General features: G+C 40.9%; 1 protein-coding gene across 3 annotated transcripts in view; it reads left to right on the top strand.

Annotated features, from left to right (window-relative positions):
• fhit (fragile histidine triad diadenosine triphosphatase) overlaps positions 1 to 8135 on the top strand; it is a 321791-nt gene extending 313656 nt beyond the window's left edge. The window contains exons 8-9 of one of the 3 annotated variants that reach the window (XM_046312144.1): positions 7577 to 7702; positions 7848 to 8135. In XM_046312144.1, coding sequence (XP_046168100.1) covers positions 7577 to 7678 — 102 coding nt within the window. In that variant the 3' untranslated portion in view covers positions 7679 to 7702; positions 7848 to 8135. Of the gene's footprint in view, positions 1 to 7576 lie in introns of all 3 variants that reach the window. The other 2 variants (XM_046312143.1, XM_046312142.1) reach the window with 2 other exon arrangements.
• Positions 8136 to 18297: the final 10162 nt, after the last annotated feature.

Genomic DNA, 18297 nt, shown 5'->3' with positions numbered 1-18297 from the left:
TAATTCAAATATGTTGGACAGTTTGGAAGTTATATGCACACAACTGATGTTAGTTGTGGAATGCATATACTGCACAGTCTATTTGTTTCTGATGTAAGAGGCTTCAGCATACTATTATCCAACACTGCTGCCACACTAACTCCTACATGTAGCCACCACCCTGCATCGTTCAAGGAGGCAGCGCAATTCAAATATTATGGTTTGGAGGAATGTGTAATATCCTTGCCTCTGGCAACCATATCTAGTTATCACATTTTAGGGAAGACCTAGATGCAGAGAGTGTCAAAGTAACACAACTTTATTACTAGAAGGCAAACGACAGGTCAAGGGCAGGCAGAGGTCGGTAATCCAGTCCAAAGGGCACAGAACTGCAGGCAGTCTTAGGGTCAGGGCAGGCAGAGGTCGGTAATCCAGTCCAAAGGGCACAGAACTGCAGGCAGTCTTAGGGTCAGGGCAGGCAGAGGTCAATAATCCAGTCCAAAGGGCACAGAACTGCAGGCAGTCTTAGGGTCAGGGCAGGCAGAGGTCAATAATCCAGTCCAAAAAGCACAGAACTGCAGGCAGTTTTATTGTCAGGGCAGGCAGAGGTCAATAATCCAGTCCAAAAAGCACAGAACTGCAGGCAGTTTTAGGGTCAGGGCAGGCAGAGGTCAATAATCCAGTGTGGTGTGACGAGAGAACACAGGTATAAATACACTGGGGATAATGGGGAAGATGGGTGACATCTGGGGGGGGGGGGGTGTAGCCAAGCACAGACAGGTGAAACAGATCAGGGTTTGACACTAGTGTAGATTATCATTCATATTTAACATTCCTCCTTTTGTTTTATATCATTCATAAATCCTATTTAGTACTTACTTTTTGTCGCTGTCATACAATTTGTCCCTGTGTAGCTTGTAATAAGACACTATGGTACAGTTGTAAATTATTTTCTTTACTTGGGTGGGCCAGCTTTTACTGTTTCGCAAGCCTGATGCCATAGTGCAATCTCTAGTGTTACACTTTACTTCTTAACTTCATTGTCTAATGTTAACTTAAAATGTAGTTTGATTGTTTCGTACAACCTGCCACGCCTACTGCAACTGTCTTGATAGCAAATAGAATATGGTTCAGGCTACAGTGTATATTTTAATTAGGATTTTGGCAGTTTGTTTACTGACAACAATTTGTCTATGGCACGGATGCTGTGTAATATTTTAACAAAAACACAATAATTGCCAAATGTTTTCAATAAGTTGCCAATAGCGCGATTTGTCATACCAATGTATCCAAACTAGGGTCGCAAAGAGAGGGTAACTTCAAAAGTTGCTTGAAACTTTTGAATTTTGTCAGTAAACTACCATAATTTTGGTATCTTTCAAGGATCTATCACAATACATCTAGTGGCTCTTTTGGGTACTTCAGATTATCACAGGTGTCTGTATTTATCCCTGGCCCTCTGTGTGGCCTTATCACATGTAAAATATATGAAATAATGATTTTTTTAAATGTGGGAATGACAAGGCTGTAAAATATGATCCTAAATATAAACCATCAACTTAGTGAATACCATTAGTGTTACATATGAGGGTTTCAGCATGAAATATCCTTTCTATATATTTGTACACACTTCAAATTACTACTATGTCAACATGTATTTTTTGGTCAATGTTTTTGCATCAAACTGGTGGCAGTTGTGAAGAAAAGTCAATAGTTGGAAGAATTGCAGAGTTCATTGAAAATAATGCCATTGTTGATTTGATGCTTTTTTTTCATTAATTAGGCTTTTTCTCTTGAACCATATGTTCTATCTACTAGAAACTCATGGACAATTGTTGATTTGATGCTTTTTTTCATTAATTAGGCTTTTTTCTCTTGAACCATATGTTCTATCTACTAGAAACTCATGGACAATTGTTGATTTGATGCTTTTTTTCATTAATTAGGCTTTTTTCTCTTGAACCATATGTTCTATCTACTAGAAACTCATGGACAATATGGACACAGATATTTAAAAAGATATACTATATATGAATACATTTAATACAAGTTATTCAAGTATAAATTACCAAAGTTATGATAGATTGCCATAGATTTTCAGTTAATTGCCGAAATGACTGAAGATTCCGGTAACTTTTGGAAATTACTGGTAGTTTTGCAACCCTAATCCAAACATATCTTGAAAGCCCAACATAATAGAATCAATCTGAGAGAGTTAGGAGTGAAATTGAATGGTACAAGAGTTGAGCTACAGTAGTCATCTCATGTGAAATCATCATTCACCCTATTGAAAATACAAACCAATGAATGGAAATGTGCCTTGCAGAAACTGATTGCCAAAGGTAATTACCAGTGGAGATTAAAAGATATGCACTTGCATCTACCATTTCTATCATGGTCTCCAAGGTTCAATGGGAGGCTGAGACTAGAACCATGAATTATCAATAACTCAATAAACATCACATAACGAGATATTTTAATTGTATGGGGGATGAAGAGGTCTGGGTCCTGAATCTTGTGTAAATATGTTGGTGGATTTGTTAGATATTTAATTTTTTCTGTATTGACATACACTACTGGTCAAACATTTAGAAACCTACTCATTCAAGGGTTTTTCTTCATTTGACTTTTTCTCCATTGCAGAATAATAGTGACGACATCAAAAATATGAAATAACACATATGGAATTATGTAGTAACCAAAAAAGTGTTAAACAAATAAAATAGCTCTTACACAGCCTGGAGGTGTGTTGGGTCTTTGTCCTGTTGAGAAACAAATGGTAGTCCCACTAAGCCCAAACCAGATGGGATGGCGTAATGCTGCAGAATGCTGTGGTAGCCATGCTGGTAGTGTGCATTGAATTCTAAATAAATCACAGACAGTGTCACCAGCAATGCAACCCCACACCATCACACCTCCGCCTCCATGCTTGACAGTGGGAAATACACATGCAGAGATCATCCGTTCCTTTCCTGTGGGGGTCCTCATGAGAGCCAGTTTCATCACAGCGCTTGATGATTTTTGCTACTGAACTTGAAGAAACGTTATAAGTTCTTGAAATGTTCCGTATTGATTGACCTTCACGTCTTAAAATAATGATGGACTGTTGTTTCTCTTTACTTATTTGAGCTGTTCTTGACATAATACAGACTTGGTCTTTAACCAAATAGGGCTATCTTCTGTATACCCCCCCCCCCCCCCCTATCTTGTCACAACACAACTGATTCGCTCAAATACATTAAGAAGGAAAGAAATTGCACAAATTAACTTTTAACAAGGCACACCTGTTAATTGAAATTCATTCCAGGTGACTACCGCATGAAGCTGGTTGAGAGAATGCCAAGAGTGTGCAAATCTCTCAACAAGGCAAAGGATGGCTATTTGAAGAATCTCAAACATAAAATATATTTGATTTGTTTAACACTTTTTTGGTTACTACATGATTCTATATGTGTCATATCATAGTTTTGATGACTAAACATAAAGAAAAACCCTTGAATGAGTAGGTGTTCTAAAACTTTTGACTGGTAGTGTATGTTACTCAGAAAACCCAGTTTTCCTTATTTATTCAGAAGCCTTGACGCACCCGGAGGAATTTGAATTCCACAAACTTCCATTTATGAGTAAATTGGGTGTGACACATTATTTAATGAGTAGGATGTCTTTGTGCTGAGAGCAAAAGCTTATCCTCTGAAGTCCTTTTTGTTCACATGTAATTATTAGATGACCTCTAGCGTGACATTGTAATGCCATGGCATGTATGTCAGAGTCCCATAGTGAAAAGCCATGCTGATAGCGGAGGTGTGTCTCCTTTCACTGGAGTGCTGTGTTAAATGTTAAGGAGCTCAAACAAAACCATTATGTTCCTTGGCTCCAAATTTATGTCTTTAATAAGGGCATAAATTGATACATTAAAAGCCACCATGGGAGGGATAATTCACACATGCTGCTCCCGCCAATGTGAATAGACAGTTGCTGCATTAGCTCTTTGACACACTGTGAGACAGCTAGCCAGCTACTGTACTGTACCTACAGATGTTTGTGGCCATGTTGCGAGTCATCTCCAGCATTAATATTCATGGACACGTTTGTCACTGAAAGTATTAACAGGGTTTCTGCACACACACACACACACACGCTCTCACACACCAGTGCGTGTTTGGACATCCGCACAGCTGCTAGTGAGGACACAAGGGGATCGGCTTTCCCTTCTCTCAGAGAAACAGCAGGAAGACCTGCTCTAAATACACACACACACACACACACACACACACACACACACACACACACACACACACACACACACACACACACACACACACACACACACACACACACACACACACACACACACACACACACACACACACACACACACACACACACACACACACACACACACACCATGCTGCTAATTATGCTGCTGTTATCTTGGACATGCTGAGATCTTATAATGTACAAGTGAAGGAACTTGTTTTCAACAGTGCTAATTATGCTGCTGTTATCTTGGACATGCTGAGATCTTATAATGTACAAGTGAAGGAACTTGTTTTCAACAGTATAATGAACTATGAAGAACTTACATTGTATGAATGTTGCAGTTTACAACATACTGGAAAAACCAATTCCAAGAAGAGATACTGTAAGAAGGCTACCATAACCCATGCATTTTCAGCAAAAACAATGTCTTACTTGAAGGAATAGTTATTGTTTTTCGGTGCTTTGTATTTTCTCAAAGAGACTCAATTAGCACTGCAAAGTTCGATGACATAACAGTTGTTGCGCTAGCATTTGTGTGGGGGATTTTTAGATGGAGAACAAAAATCCTTGATTAAGTCTTGATGAGCCTGATGATTACACAGATAAAGTCAAAGACAAGTCTTTGTTAATATTACATGATTACATTGCATGCTATTAGCAATTGTTCTGCAATTCTTCAGTTTTCCATGCTGTTGTCAATTCAGCTTTTACTCAATATATGTTTGCCCCATGAATCAACACTGTTAAGTAAAAGGAGAACAATTTAGGCTTATTTTAGTGTTCTGCCTTGATATAATATGATGTCTGAGGCCCAAGTAAATGTTTAGAGGCTGGTCACCAGCGCAGGGCTAATTTGCAATATTAGTGTCTCTAATGACATAATCTGAAGTGTCAGCTGGAATTTTGTGTTGCAAGGAAACAATATATTTGAGCTCCATAAATACATAATGTCCCCATGAAAATCAATTTGGGACAAATGATGTGACTTACTGTCACGACTTCCACCGAAGGTGGCTCCTCTCCCTGTTCGGGAGGTGCTCGGCGGTCGTCGTCGCCGGCCTACTAGCTTCCACCGATCCATTTTTCTTTTTCGTTTGTGTCTGTCTGTTTCTTACACCTGTGTACTATTTAGTTAATTTATGTGGGTTTATTAACCTCGTTGCCTGCTGTTATTTTGTGCGGGATCATTTCTGTGTTTGTTTGGTGCGTGTGCTAGATTGCGCCACAGGCTATTCTCACGGTCGTTTGTGCCGTTGTGATTTATTTAGGAGTAGATTGTTTTTTCCTCCTGTTGTCACGTCGAGTTCCTGTTTTGTTGGGCGCCTTCATTGGGTTTGTTTCCTGACCAGTTTTGTTGTGTTTTGGACTTCCAAATAAATAGTTTACTATTTGGACCTCAGTGCTCTCCTGCTCCTGACTCCTGCACCTACCTCGTCCTAGTGAGGCACCTTACACTTACTGCATGCATTATAAATCTCTGATAAGTTGACAATGCCTTACTAAAACTGTGTGCAATTCATCTTACTGTGAATGAATTTTCTACCAGAAAAAGAAAAGCTTCAACATCAGAAAGACATATCTTTCCTTCCCCCATTCCTTTGCTTACAGCGGAATACGATGTTGATGTGAGTTTTCTACGCTTGAAATACATTGTAACGTCTTATGGGATTACGTGAGCCTACAAAGCCATTTCAGTTCAACGTTTGAAGCTTGAAAATCTCTGACTCCATCCAACCCCACCACTCCCCCCCTTAACTCCTTTCCAACAAAATGTCATCCTCCAGTTGCTGTAACCATGTCCTGTGAGGTAAATGGACTAGATCCTAATACAGTGTGATGGTCTGAGATAAGGTTTGTCTGGGGTTTGAGCAGTGTGTTGGTGTGGTCTCAGATAACCCACATGAACAGGCAGAGGGTCCAGCCTAGCCTAGGAGAGGGACTAGCATGACTCCCAAGGGCGCTAGAGAGATGACCCCCATGTCCTCATGTTCCAACTGGCTATCTCCTCCTTTCCACAGGACCCAATCCGACAAGCTTTCAAGCCAGGGTCATATTCTGTTTGCGCATATAAAGAAAAAGAATATGCAACCAAACAGAACAGTGCTTGTCAGTGTTGGAAGGAGAAGATGTATTGAAATAATGACCCCCTGGTGTTTTAGCTTCCAGACGGTTTAGAGAGGAAGCGGGGAAACATTGAAATCTATTACATGTTGAATCATTTTACTGCCTAGCTCTCTGAGAACATAAAACATCCCTCTCTGTGCCGTGCTGTTACAGTAGCTATCTTCAACTGGTGGGTATTTTTATTGCATCGTTTTTTACCTAGGCTAACCAAGCATGCCACAAACATGTTAGATGTGCTGTGAAAATAACTCAAGGACATAAAAATCAATATCACCAACCAGTGCAAACTTTCTGCACTGTTTATGTTTATTTATGTTGTGTGGCTTGAAAGACATCTCATTCTGAACACTGTATACTAGCCTTGAGGGCTTTCCTGCATCTTAACATCATCTAAACTACAGCCACATATGACAGATCCCAATGTGAAGCCTTAGCAGTTGGAAACCACCCCGTGCTGTTGTGGCTTTTATGGTTGGGAGAGGGTATGTATTGCATGTGGCTTTACATTATAAACAACCCCCCCCCCCCGGCAGTTAAAATGAAGACACCTCCCAAACTTCAGAATGTCAGCCCATCTGTCCTGGGGGAGGCATTAGTGTGATGAAGTACATCGTTTCCCTCTAAATCTATGAATGTTACAAAAACAGCAACCACAGGCACGGGTGTCAGAATCTGTCACAGTCATACAATTTCCCCTCCATGGCTATTCTCAATTAACCATCATGTGTTCCTCTTGTTTGCCTTGTTGGAAGGGCGAGACGTTTATATTTTAAACCTCAACTCTGATTGTGTCTGAAAAGACTAAATGAGGAGTGAGGTTGTCGTTGTTTTTGTTTTGTGCATTTCATGGAATTTCACCAGTGCCCCAGTTCCACTGGGCATCATCTTTTATATTCTATAATCTGGTGGAACAGTCAAGTGTACAGAGACTATTGAGTGCTAATGTTTCTGCTAACACCCGGTCAACAACTTTGTTTATTCTGCTACATTGAAACAGTTTTTTATTCACAGTTTTTTATTTTTTATTATGGTGCATACTCAAAGGAATTTTGTCAATTTCTCCCTCCAGTTACTGAGGTAAACAGGTGACTATGCATGTGCATACGTGCGGGTAAGTCTGGGTATACATGTGTTTATTCATGAACTAGTAGCCTCTGTTTAGTAGACATTTAGTAAAGTAACGTAAAGGATTATGTGATGTATTTATGTGCAGCTCCAGAAGCATGACCGTGAGAGTGAGGACGTCCCTTCCAGGTGGAGAACAGAGGAGGAGATGGCAGCAGAGGCTTCTGATCTGAGGAAACAATTCAGCTAAACTGTCCTGTAAAGAACCACTTTAGTTAGGTCTTTCTCTATAAAGAAGGCTACATTGAAAATGTTTTGCCCATGATGTTAAAGTTGTTGTTGATGAGTGCTTTAGTTGAAATAGAAGGTTCATGTTAGTGACTCATGACTTATTGTGTTTTGTCTTTTTTCCAATCCAGAATCTCTATAACGACAACTTGCAACGTTTCAAGTGATTGTGAAGTGGATAATTCTTCAGTTGGCACTGTTGTTGGAAAAAGTATTTTGAACTGAACTGATGTGGTTGATTACAGTTCATACATCTTTAAATGTAATTTGTGACTTGTATTATTACCTCAGATGTTTTTTTTTGTGGTGTTTTTGTTGTTCTCCTTGGAATTTATTGGGGTTAGACTTGTACCAGAGTTATTGTTGTTGTTTTATATTCCATGAGTGTCACAACATGTAAATGTCGAATTATTCATCAATCGCTCTCCCTTGCATCAGTTCTTAATCGCACCAAGTCAGTGCTCATAACAACATTTAAAGGCCCTCTAAACCCCACAGTCACAGCTATGAACATGCATGTGAGCACCGCCATGCAAAGCGGAGCTAAAAACGAGTGGATAATGAAGGTAACATGTGGTTAATAAAGAGGAGCAGCTGCTCTGGGATCTGTGAAATTGTCAAATCAGATTTAGTGTGCCGTAGGAGACAACAAGCCTGCCAAAGAGTCAGCTGAAGGCAATAGATCTGCTTCCACATTGACAGAGGTCATAGTAGTGGAAAGCAGAGATGTTGTTGTTGCTGGTTTTTCTTCATATTTGTGATTAACTTTAAGCATCTGATTTGGAAAAAAGTTTGCTTTTCATAATAATCAGTTTAGTTGAGTTTATTAGGATCCCCATTAGCTACTGCACATGCAGCAGCTACACTATCCCGGGGTCCACATAAAACATACAAATACATAGCAAAGAAAACACAAGATATCACATTCAATTAAAATAAGAGTTATATATATATATATAGGAAGTTCAAGAAGAGACCAAAAAAAGACTATTTACTGCGAGATAATGAAGGCCTGAAACATTACGAAAAGCATTTTGAAGCCTAATTTCAGTTTTCAGTTGAAGCTTTGATACACTTTCATTAACCTTCAACTCAGTTGTAAAGTGCTTAAAAGCATTTCCCTGCACTAGAAAAAAAATAGTTCCAAAAGGGTTCTTCGGCTGTCCCCATGGGATAACCCTTTTTTGGTTCCAGGTAGATCCATTTTGGGTTCCATGTAGAACCCTCTGTGGAAAAGGATCTACATGGAACCCCAAATAGTTTTACCTCAAACAAAAAAGGGTTCTTCAAAGGATTCTCCTATTGGGACAGCCAAAGAACCCATTTAGGTTCTAGATAGCACCTATGTTTCTATCAGTGTTGAGTCCAGAGAATGGGTTTTGTTTGGTACAAGGTTGAATGACAAATTGACCATAATAAATGGTGTGAATTGAACTCCACCTCAACATTCAGTAAAGTGGCATTGTGATTGAAACAATGACCACAGTAATGGATTGATTCCTGGTGGTTATGCCTGATGAATAGCACAGCATAAGGCTACATTGATTTTTCACTTTCTAGTGGTAATCAAGCTGTAAAAGGCCCCATGAATTTTAAACAATATTATTAAGCATGAGGAATTCTTCAATGGCAATAATTCAAAGTGTCGGGGGAGAAAATCCATCTACTGTAGGTCCAGTAAGATGAAACTTTCCCACACAGTGAGGGAAACATAGCCTCGCATAAAGAAATATACAGTTCATATTTGACCTTGGCTTCAGGACCAACACTGTTACCACAATCCAAATGTCCCTTTTAATATCCCTTCCATTTCACAGGTTTGTGGTTGATCGTAATTTGAAATAATTAGTAGGAACATAGAATTGGATATCGTTAAAGCATATTGAATATAATTAGCTACCAGAGAATAACGTTGAAATAAATTTCACATGCTGTGGAATGGAAGGCACATCCCAAATCTATTTGATGGATGACTCGAAGTGTTCCTATTTACTGAGGTATGGTTTAATTACCCCTCTGACATGGTTATAGGGCCAAATAACTCCCAACATCTTTTATAGGAATACCAGGCTACCGCTTCAATGGTACCATGAATCACTTTACTTTGGTACACAAAAGTACACAACACTGTGAGATTGGCTTTTGGGAACTTCTCTGACTAATGTTTTGCTTGTATTTCAAGAGAAAGACTGTTTAACTGAACTTCATAGATTAGATGTTTCATTACACAACCCAAATGCTCTTATAATATTGATTTAAAGCATGAACATTGACATGAAAAACTAAATGTAAAAGCATCCAAGGAACTAGCATATTCTGTCCCAACAGAGCGAAAGATCCATGGGCATTACATCTACTTGTGTATTGTGTGTTTTGGCCACCCATGTATTCACTAGAGGAGACACCTCACTTATAGGAAACACTAATTTTCCTCTTTCCACCATCATTGAATGTAACAATATATAGAGCCATACAGCTTCTTTTCAAATGATAATATCCCTGGACCATCAGATATGCATCTGCACATGTCAGCAAGCGAGTTCAGCATTACTATGAAATGTGGCTGGAGACCCCACACATAACCATCATTATTTATTATTCATAACCATCATTATTTACCCGTAATAGAAACACATCCTCTGGTTCAACTAAATGGATGTGTCTTCCATTATAGGTGCGTTTGAAGAAACCGTGTACTGACCTAAGGATTGGTGCCTCTCATTATGTGAACGAGAATCGAATAGCAAAATGTGGCTCACCTCTTTTAAGACTGGTTATACAGTGCATTCGTCACGTTTTTGCTTTGTTATACATTTGCAAAATTGTATAAAAAGCTGTTTTTGATTTAACAATGTGGGGTATTGTGTGTAGATTGATGAGGGGAAAAAACGATTTAATCAATTTTAGAAAGAGCCTGTAACATAACAAAACATGGAAAAAGTCAAGGGGTCTGAATACTTTCCCAATGCACTGTATATGCCATGGCAATGTTTTTTATGGAATGTACAGCCACAGGAGGTTGGTGACACTTTCATTGAGGAGGACGGGTTCATGGTAATCGGTGGAGCGGAATGAGTGGAATGGTATCAAATACATCAAACACGTGATGCCATTCCATTTGCTCCATTCCAGACATTATTATGAGCTGTCTTCCCCCAGCAGCCTCCACTGTGTACAGACCATACTGCACAGGGGTTTCTACTACTCCTGTGGGTATGAGTGCATGGATGAGATTTAGGTCTCCAAGAAATACTCTCACATTTGTGCTAATGTCTTCTATATGAATTTTTGCTAGCAGTGTTAACCACATTACATTTTTACCTTCCTAATATTACTTATGCTGATAACAATAGGAACAATATTATTAACCAGTAGTCATTTTTAACATTTAACATTTAACATTTAAGTCATTTAGCAGACGCTCTTATCCAGAGCAACTTACAAATTGGTGCATTCACCTTATGACATCCAGTGGAACAGTCACTTTACAATAGTGCATCTAAATCTTAAAGGGGGGGGGAGAGGGAATACTTATCCTATCCTAGGTATTCCTTAAAGAGGTGGGGTTTCAGGTGTCTCCGGAAGGTGGTGATTGACTCCGCTGTCCTGGCGTCGTGAGGGAGTTTGTTCCACCATTGGGGGGCCAGAGCAGCGAACAGTTTTGACTGGGCTGAGCGGGAGCTGTACTTCCTCAGTGGTAGGGAGGCGAGCAGGCCAGAGGTGGATGAACGCAGTGCCCTTGTTTGGGTGTAGGGCCTGATCAGAGCCTGGAGGTACTGAGGTGCCGTTCCCCTCACAGCTCCGTAGGCAAGCACCATGGTCTTGTAGCGGATGCGAGCTTCAACTGGAAGCCAGTGGAGAGAACGGAGGAGCGGGGTGACGTGAGAGAACTTGGGAAGGTTGAACACCAGACGGGCTGCGGCGTTCTGGATGAGTTGAAGGGGTTTAATGGCACAGGCAGGGAGCCCAGCCAACAGCGAGTTGCAGTAATCCAGACGGGAGATGACAAGTGCCTGGATTAGGACCTGCGCCGCTTCCTGTGTGAGGCAGGGTCGTACTCTGCGGATGTTGTAGAGCATGAACCTACAGGAACGGGCCACCGCCTTGATGTTGGTTGAGAACGACAGGGTGTTGTCCAGGATCACACCAAGGTTCTTAGCGCTCTGGGAGGAGGACACAATGGAGTTGTCAACCGTGATGGCGAGATCATGGAACGGGCAGTCCTTCCCGGGAGGAAGAGCAGCTCCGTCTTGCCGAGGTTCAGCTTGAGGTGGTGATCCGTCATCCACACTGATATGTCTGCCAGACATGCAGAGATGCGATTCGCCACCTGGTCATCAGAAGGGGGAAAGGAGAAGATTAATTGTGTGTCGTCTGCATAGCAATGATAAGAGAGACCATGTGAGGTTATGACAGAGCCAAGTGACTTGGTGTATAGCGAGAATAGGAGAGGGCCAAGAACAGAGCCCTGGGGGACACCAGTGGTGAGAGCGCGTGGTGAGGAGACAGATTCTCGCCACGCCACCTGGTAGGAGCGACCTGTCAGGTAGGACGCAATCCAAGCGTGGGCCGCGCCGGAGATGCCCAACTCGGAAGGGTGGAGAGGAGGATCTGATGGTTCACAGTATCGAAGGCAGCCGATAGATCTAGAAGGATGAGAGCAGAGGAGAGAGAGTTAGCTTTAGCAGTGGAACGGAGTGCATCTAAAACTCCAAGATACAGAGGAGAGCAGTCTCAGTTGAATGACTAGTCTTGAAACCTGACTGATTTGGATCAAGACTGGTCATTCAGAGAGAGATATGGTCGGGAGAGCTGGCCAAGGACGGCACGTTCAAGAGTTTTGGAGAGAAAAGAAAGAAGGGATACTGGTCTGTAATTGTTGACATCGGAGGGATCGAGTGTAGGTTTTTTCAGAAGGGGTGCAACTCTCGCTCTCTTGAAGACGGAAGGGACGTAGCCAGCGGTCAGGGATGAGTTGATGAGCGAGGTGAGGTAAGGGAGAAGGTCTCCGGAAATGGTCTGGAGAAGAGAGGAGGGGATAGGGTCAAGCGGGCAGGTTGTTGGGCGGCCGGCCGTCACAAGGGTACGCGAGATTTCATTTGGAGAGAGAGGGAGAAAGAGGTCAGAGCACAGGGTAGGGCAGTGTGAGCAGAACCAGCGGTGTCGTTTGACTTAGCAAACGAGGATCGGATGTCATCGACCTTCTTTTCAAAATGGTTGACGAAGTCATCTGCAGAGAGGGAGGAGGGGGGGGTCGGGGGAGGGATTCAGGAGGGAGGAGAAGGTGGCAAAGAGCTTCCTAAGGTTAGAGGCAGATGCTTGGAATTTAGCGTGGTAGAAAGTGGCTTTAGCAGCAGAGACAGAGGAGGAAAATGTAGAGAGGAGGGAGTGAAAGGATGCCAGGTCCGCAGGGAGGCGAGTTTTCCTCTAAGACTAATGACTAGTCTTGAAACCTGACTGATTTGGATCAAGAAGGTCATTCAGAGAGAGATAGCGGGAGAGCTGGCCAAGGACGGCACGTTCAAGAGTTTTGGAGAGAAAAGAAAGAAGGGATACTGGTCTGTAATTGTTGACATCGGAGGGATCGAGTGTAGGTTTTTTCAGAAGGGGTGCAACTCTCGCTCTCTTGAAGACGGAATGGACTTGTCAGTTTCTATCAGTGAACAGAAAAACAGCAAAGAGAAATACTTCCTGATCAGAGGTAGTATATATTTAGACAGGTCTGCATGCAGATGGGGTTATCAAAAATGGCCTTCAGTTTTTCCCTATCTATTTTTCTATTCTTCTCTCAAATTGAATCCAGGTTCTTGAATAGGTAGTGCTTAGTGAATGGAATGGCTTTAGGAGGAATGTGTTTGAGCAGTAATGAACTTTTTTTTTGTGGTGTTTGGTGCTGTAATTACTTACTATAAGATATCTAATTTCTTATAACTAAAATAAATATCATATTTAGTGCCAGTACAAATTTGGCCCCATTTCAAATAACTGACGACTGATCATTTTCTGCCAAGCATCCTCTAAGCAGTGTGGAGACACTATTTGGATTCTGCAGACTCATTACAACTTCAGCTTTGTACACAAATGGATTTTCTCCCTCTGTACCGAGAGAAAGTGGTTGTGTTTCTATTATACGCAATTATTTAGTATTTCTTCCGATGTTTGGCTCTAAATCCAGCTGAGAATAAATATGATGTGAATAATATGATTGCTGGATTCACAAGACTGTCCCCTTTAATATGCAGTCTCCCAGGCTTGGCTCCGTTGCTCAGAGGCAGGGGGAAATCGATTATTTGTCTGGATAGGCCAGAAAATGTGACACATCACTCCCTATGAAAATGTTGGGTGTGAAACCTGACACTTCAAGTCAGCTCCGCTGACAGAGTGGTTGTAGAGGCACTGGACCCTGTGACATTCACAGAGTGCTCTGTACACCAAAATATCAGTCAGAACCGGTCCGACCGGTACTTTTGAATTGATTTGGGGAGTGTTTTGGTTTGATTCTCTATCCCCGCTGATTGTGAACATCATTATTTTTGTGACATTTGTGCCCTCACTTTTTCTGTTACCTCCCCCCCAAATAGTACAAAAAAACGTATAATACTGTTGTATGAATTACTTAGTATCTCATTTGATCAACTTAGTATCTTGTTTGAATGATTTAGTATCTCTTTTTTTTACTAAGTTGTTAAACGAGATACAACTTAAACACTTATTTTGTCTAATTAGGCCTCAATTGTTGTGGTGCGCCAGTTGTGCTTGTCAGACTGTTGCTACAGCCATTCATTCACTGATTCCAACCATTGATATGATTGGGCAGCGTAGCCTAGTGGTTAGAGCGTTGGACTAGTAACCGGAAGGTTGCGAGTTCAAACCCCCGAGCTGACAAGGTACAAATCTGTCATTCTGCCCCTGAACAGGCAGTTAACCCACTGTTCCCAGGCCGTCATTGAAAATAAGAATGTGTTCTTAACTGACTTGCCTGGTTAAGTAAAATAAACATTTTAAAAAATTCATTGACAGTTCTCTGTTAAAGCTGCCGATTCTGATGTTTATCCACATTTCTACAAATGTCAAATTTTGACACCCTGGGTTGCTCCTCCTGCTCAGCATCGTCCTTCCGAGGGTTGCGGGGTTGCTCTTCCTGCTCAGCATTATCCTTCCGAGGGTTGCGGGGTTGCTCTTCCTGCTCAGCATTATCCTTCCGAGGGTCGTATGTTCAATCTCAGTGGTAGACACTTGTTTTACGTATTTTTTGTTTTAACCATTTAGAATGAATGCCTAAACTTAGGTGTAGTTGTTTTTGTTTTAGCCCTATCCAAAACCTTAACTAACCCTTACCATAACCATTTAGAATGAATGCCTAAACTTAGGTGTAGTTGTTTTTGTTTTAACCCTATCCAAAACCTTAACTAACCCTTACCATAACCATTTAGAATGAATGCCTAAACTTAGGTGTAGTTGTTTTTGTTTTAACCCTATCCAAAACCTTAACTAACCCTTACCATAACCATTTAGAATGAATGGCTAAACTTAGGTGTAGTTGTTTTTGTTTTAACCCTATCCAAAACCTTAACCATCCCTTACCATAACCATTTAGAATGAATGCCTAAACTTAGGTGTAGTTGTTTTTGTTTTAACCCTATCCAAAACCTTAACCATCCCTTACCATAACCATTTAGAATGAATGGCTAAACTTAGGTGTAGTTGTTTTTGTTTTAACCCTATCCAAAACCTTAACTATCCCTTACCATAACCATTTAGAATGAATGCCTAAACTTAGGTGTAGTTGTTTTTGTTTTAACCCTATCCAAAACCTTAACTATCCCTTACCATAACCATTTAGAATGAATGCCTAAACTTAGGTGTAGTTGTTTTTGTTTTAACCCTATCCAAAACCTTAACCCTTAACCTAAGCATTCGGAATGAATTAAGGACAATGATGAGCAGGAGGTCAGGAGCAAACCAGGGTGGCAAAAACAAGCACACATTTGGGGTAACTTCTAAATTAAATTTTGGGAATAACGTGGCTAAAGGTCAGAATTGGTAAAACCGTGAGATCTTGTTGCCCCACGTATGTGCTCTGGCATTCAAAATCAGTCCAATTAAAGAACTGTCAATGAATAATCATATCAATGGATGGAATCAGTGAATGAATGGCTGCACCAACAGTCTGATGAGCACAACTGGTGCTGCATAATAAATGTGACCTAATTAGACAACAGAACAATTAAGTCGTTCAAACAACTTAGTATCTTGTTTGAACGACTTAATTAGTAATATACACACACACACACACACGCACACGAGTCAAAAGTTAGGACAAACCTACTCATTCCAGGGTTTTTCTTTATTTTTACTATTTTCTACATTGTAGAATAATAGTGAAGACATCACAACTATGAAATAACACATATGGAATTATGTAGTAACCAAAAAAAAGGTGTTTAACAAATCAAAATATATACAGTGGTGCAAAAAAGTATTTAGTCAGCCACCAATTGTGCAAGTTCTCCCACTTAAAAAGTTGAATATTCATCATAGGTACACTTCATAGGTACAAAAAGGAGGGAAAAAAGTCCAGAAAATCACATTGTAGGATTCTTTATGAATTTATTTGCAAATTATGGTGGAAAATAAGTATTTGGTCACCTACAAACATTAATGGCACCTGTTTGAACTTGTTCTCAGTATAAAAGACACCTGTCCACAACCTCAAACAGTCACACTCCAAACTCCACTATGGCCAAGACCAAAGAGCTGTCAAAGGACACCAGAAACAAAATTGTAGACCTACACTAGGCTGGGAAGACTGAATCTGCAATAGGTAAGCAGCTTGGTTTGAAGAAATCAACGGTGGGAGCAATTATTAGGAAATGAAAGACATTCAAGACCACTGATAATCTCCCTCGATCTGGGGCTCCACGCAAGATCTCACCCTGTGGGGTCAAAATTATCACGAGAACGGTGAGCAAAAATCCCAGAACCACACGGGGGGACCTAGTGAATGACCTGCAGAGAGCTGGGACCAAAGTAACAAAGCTTACCATCAGTAACACACTACGCTGCCAGGGACTCAAATCCTGACAGTGCCCCATATATTATTATATTATTATTAGGGACTCAAATCCTGCAGTGCCCCCTGCTTAAGCCAGTACATGTCCAGGCCCGTCTGAAGTTTGCTAGAGAGCATTTGGATGGTCCAGAAGAAGATTGGGAGAATGTCATTTGGTCAGATCAAACCAAAATAGAACGTTTTGGTAAAAACTCAACTCATCATGTTTGGGGGACAAAGAATGCTGAGTAGCATCCAAAGAACACCATACTTACTGTGAAGCATGGGGGTGGAAACATCATGCTTTGGGGCTGTTTTTCTGCAAACGGACCAGGACGACTGATCCGTGTAAAGGAAAGAATGAATGGGGCCATGTATCGTGATATTTTGAGTGAAAACCTCCTTACATCAGCAAGGGCATTGAAGATGAAATGTGGTTGGGTCTTTCAGCATGACAATGATCCCAAACACACCGCCCGGGCAATGAAGGAGTGGCTTCGTAAGAAGCATTTCAAGGTCCTGGAGTGGCCTAGCCAGTCTCCAGATCTCAACCCCATAGAAAATCTTTGGAGGGAGTTGAAAGTCCATGTTGCCCAGCAACAGCCCCAAAACATCACTGCTCTAGAGGAGATCTGCATGGAGGAATGGGCCAAAATACCAGCAACAGTGTGTGAAAACCTTGTGAAGACTTACAGAAAACGTTTGACCTCTGTCATTGCCAACAGAGGGTATATAACAAAGTATTGAGATAAACTTTTGTTATTGACCAAATACTTATTTTCCACCATAATTTGAAAATTAATTCATAAAAAATCCTACAATGTGATTTTCTGGATTTTTTTTCCTCATTTTGTCTGTCATAGTTGAAGTGTACCTATGATGAATATTCAACTTTTTAAGTGGAAGAACTTGCACAATTGGTGGCTGACTAAATACTTTTTTGCACCACTGTATATTTTTTGAGATTCTTCAAAGTAGCCGCCCTTTGCCTTGATAACAGCTATGCACACTCTTGACAGTCTCTCAACCGGCTTCATGAGGTTGTCACCTGGAATGGATTTCAATTAATAGGCTGCCTTGTTTAACGTTAATTTGTGGAATTTCTTACCTTTTTAATGCATTTGAGCCAATCAGTTGTGTTGTGACTAGGTAGGGTTGGGTATACATAAGATAGCCCTATTTGGTAAAAGACCAAGTCCATATTACGGCAAGAACAACTCAGATAAGCAAAGAGAAACGACAGTCCATCATTTTTTAAGACATGAAGGTCAGTCAATAGGGAAAATGTCAAGAACTTTGAAAGTTTCTTCAAGTGCAGTCGCAAAAACCATTAAGCGCTATGATGAAACTGGCCCTCATGAGGACCGCCACAGGAAAGGAAGACCCAGAGTTACCTCTGCTGTAGAGGATAAGTACATCTGAGTTACCAGCTTCAGAAATTGGCTATTACTTGTATGTCTTACAATGTTTACTAATCCAAAAGGAGTAGGCAAGAGAATGGTTGTGGACAGGAGGTACAGAGTGGCAGA

This window comes from Oncorhynchus gorbuscha, linkage group LG18 (assembly GCF_021184085.1).
Source record: "Oncorhynchus gorbuscha isolate QuinsamMale2020 ecotype Even-year linkage group LG18, OgorEven_v1.0, whole genome shotgun sequence".
Classification (NCBI taxonomy): Eukaryota; Metazoa; Chordata; class Actinopteri; order Salmoniformes; family Salmonidae; genus Oncorhynchus; species Oncorhynchus gorbuscha.
The sequence above is the reverse complement of the archived record's forward strand: the minus strand, read 5'-3'. Positions and strand labels throughout refer to the sequence as shown.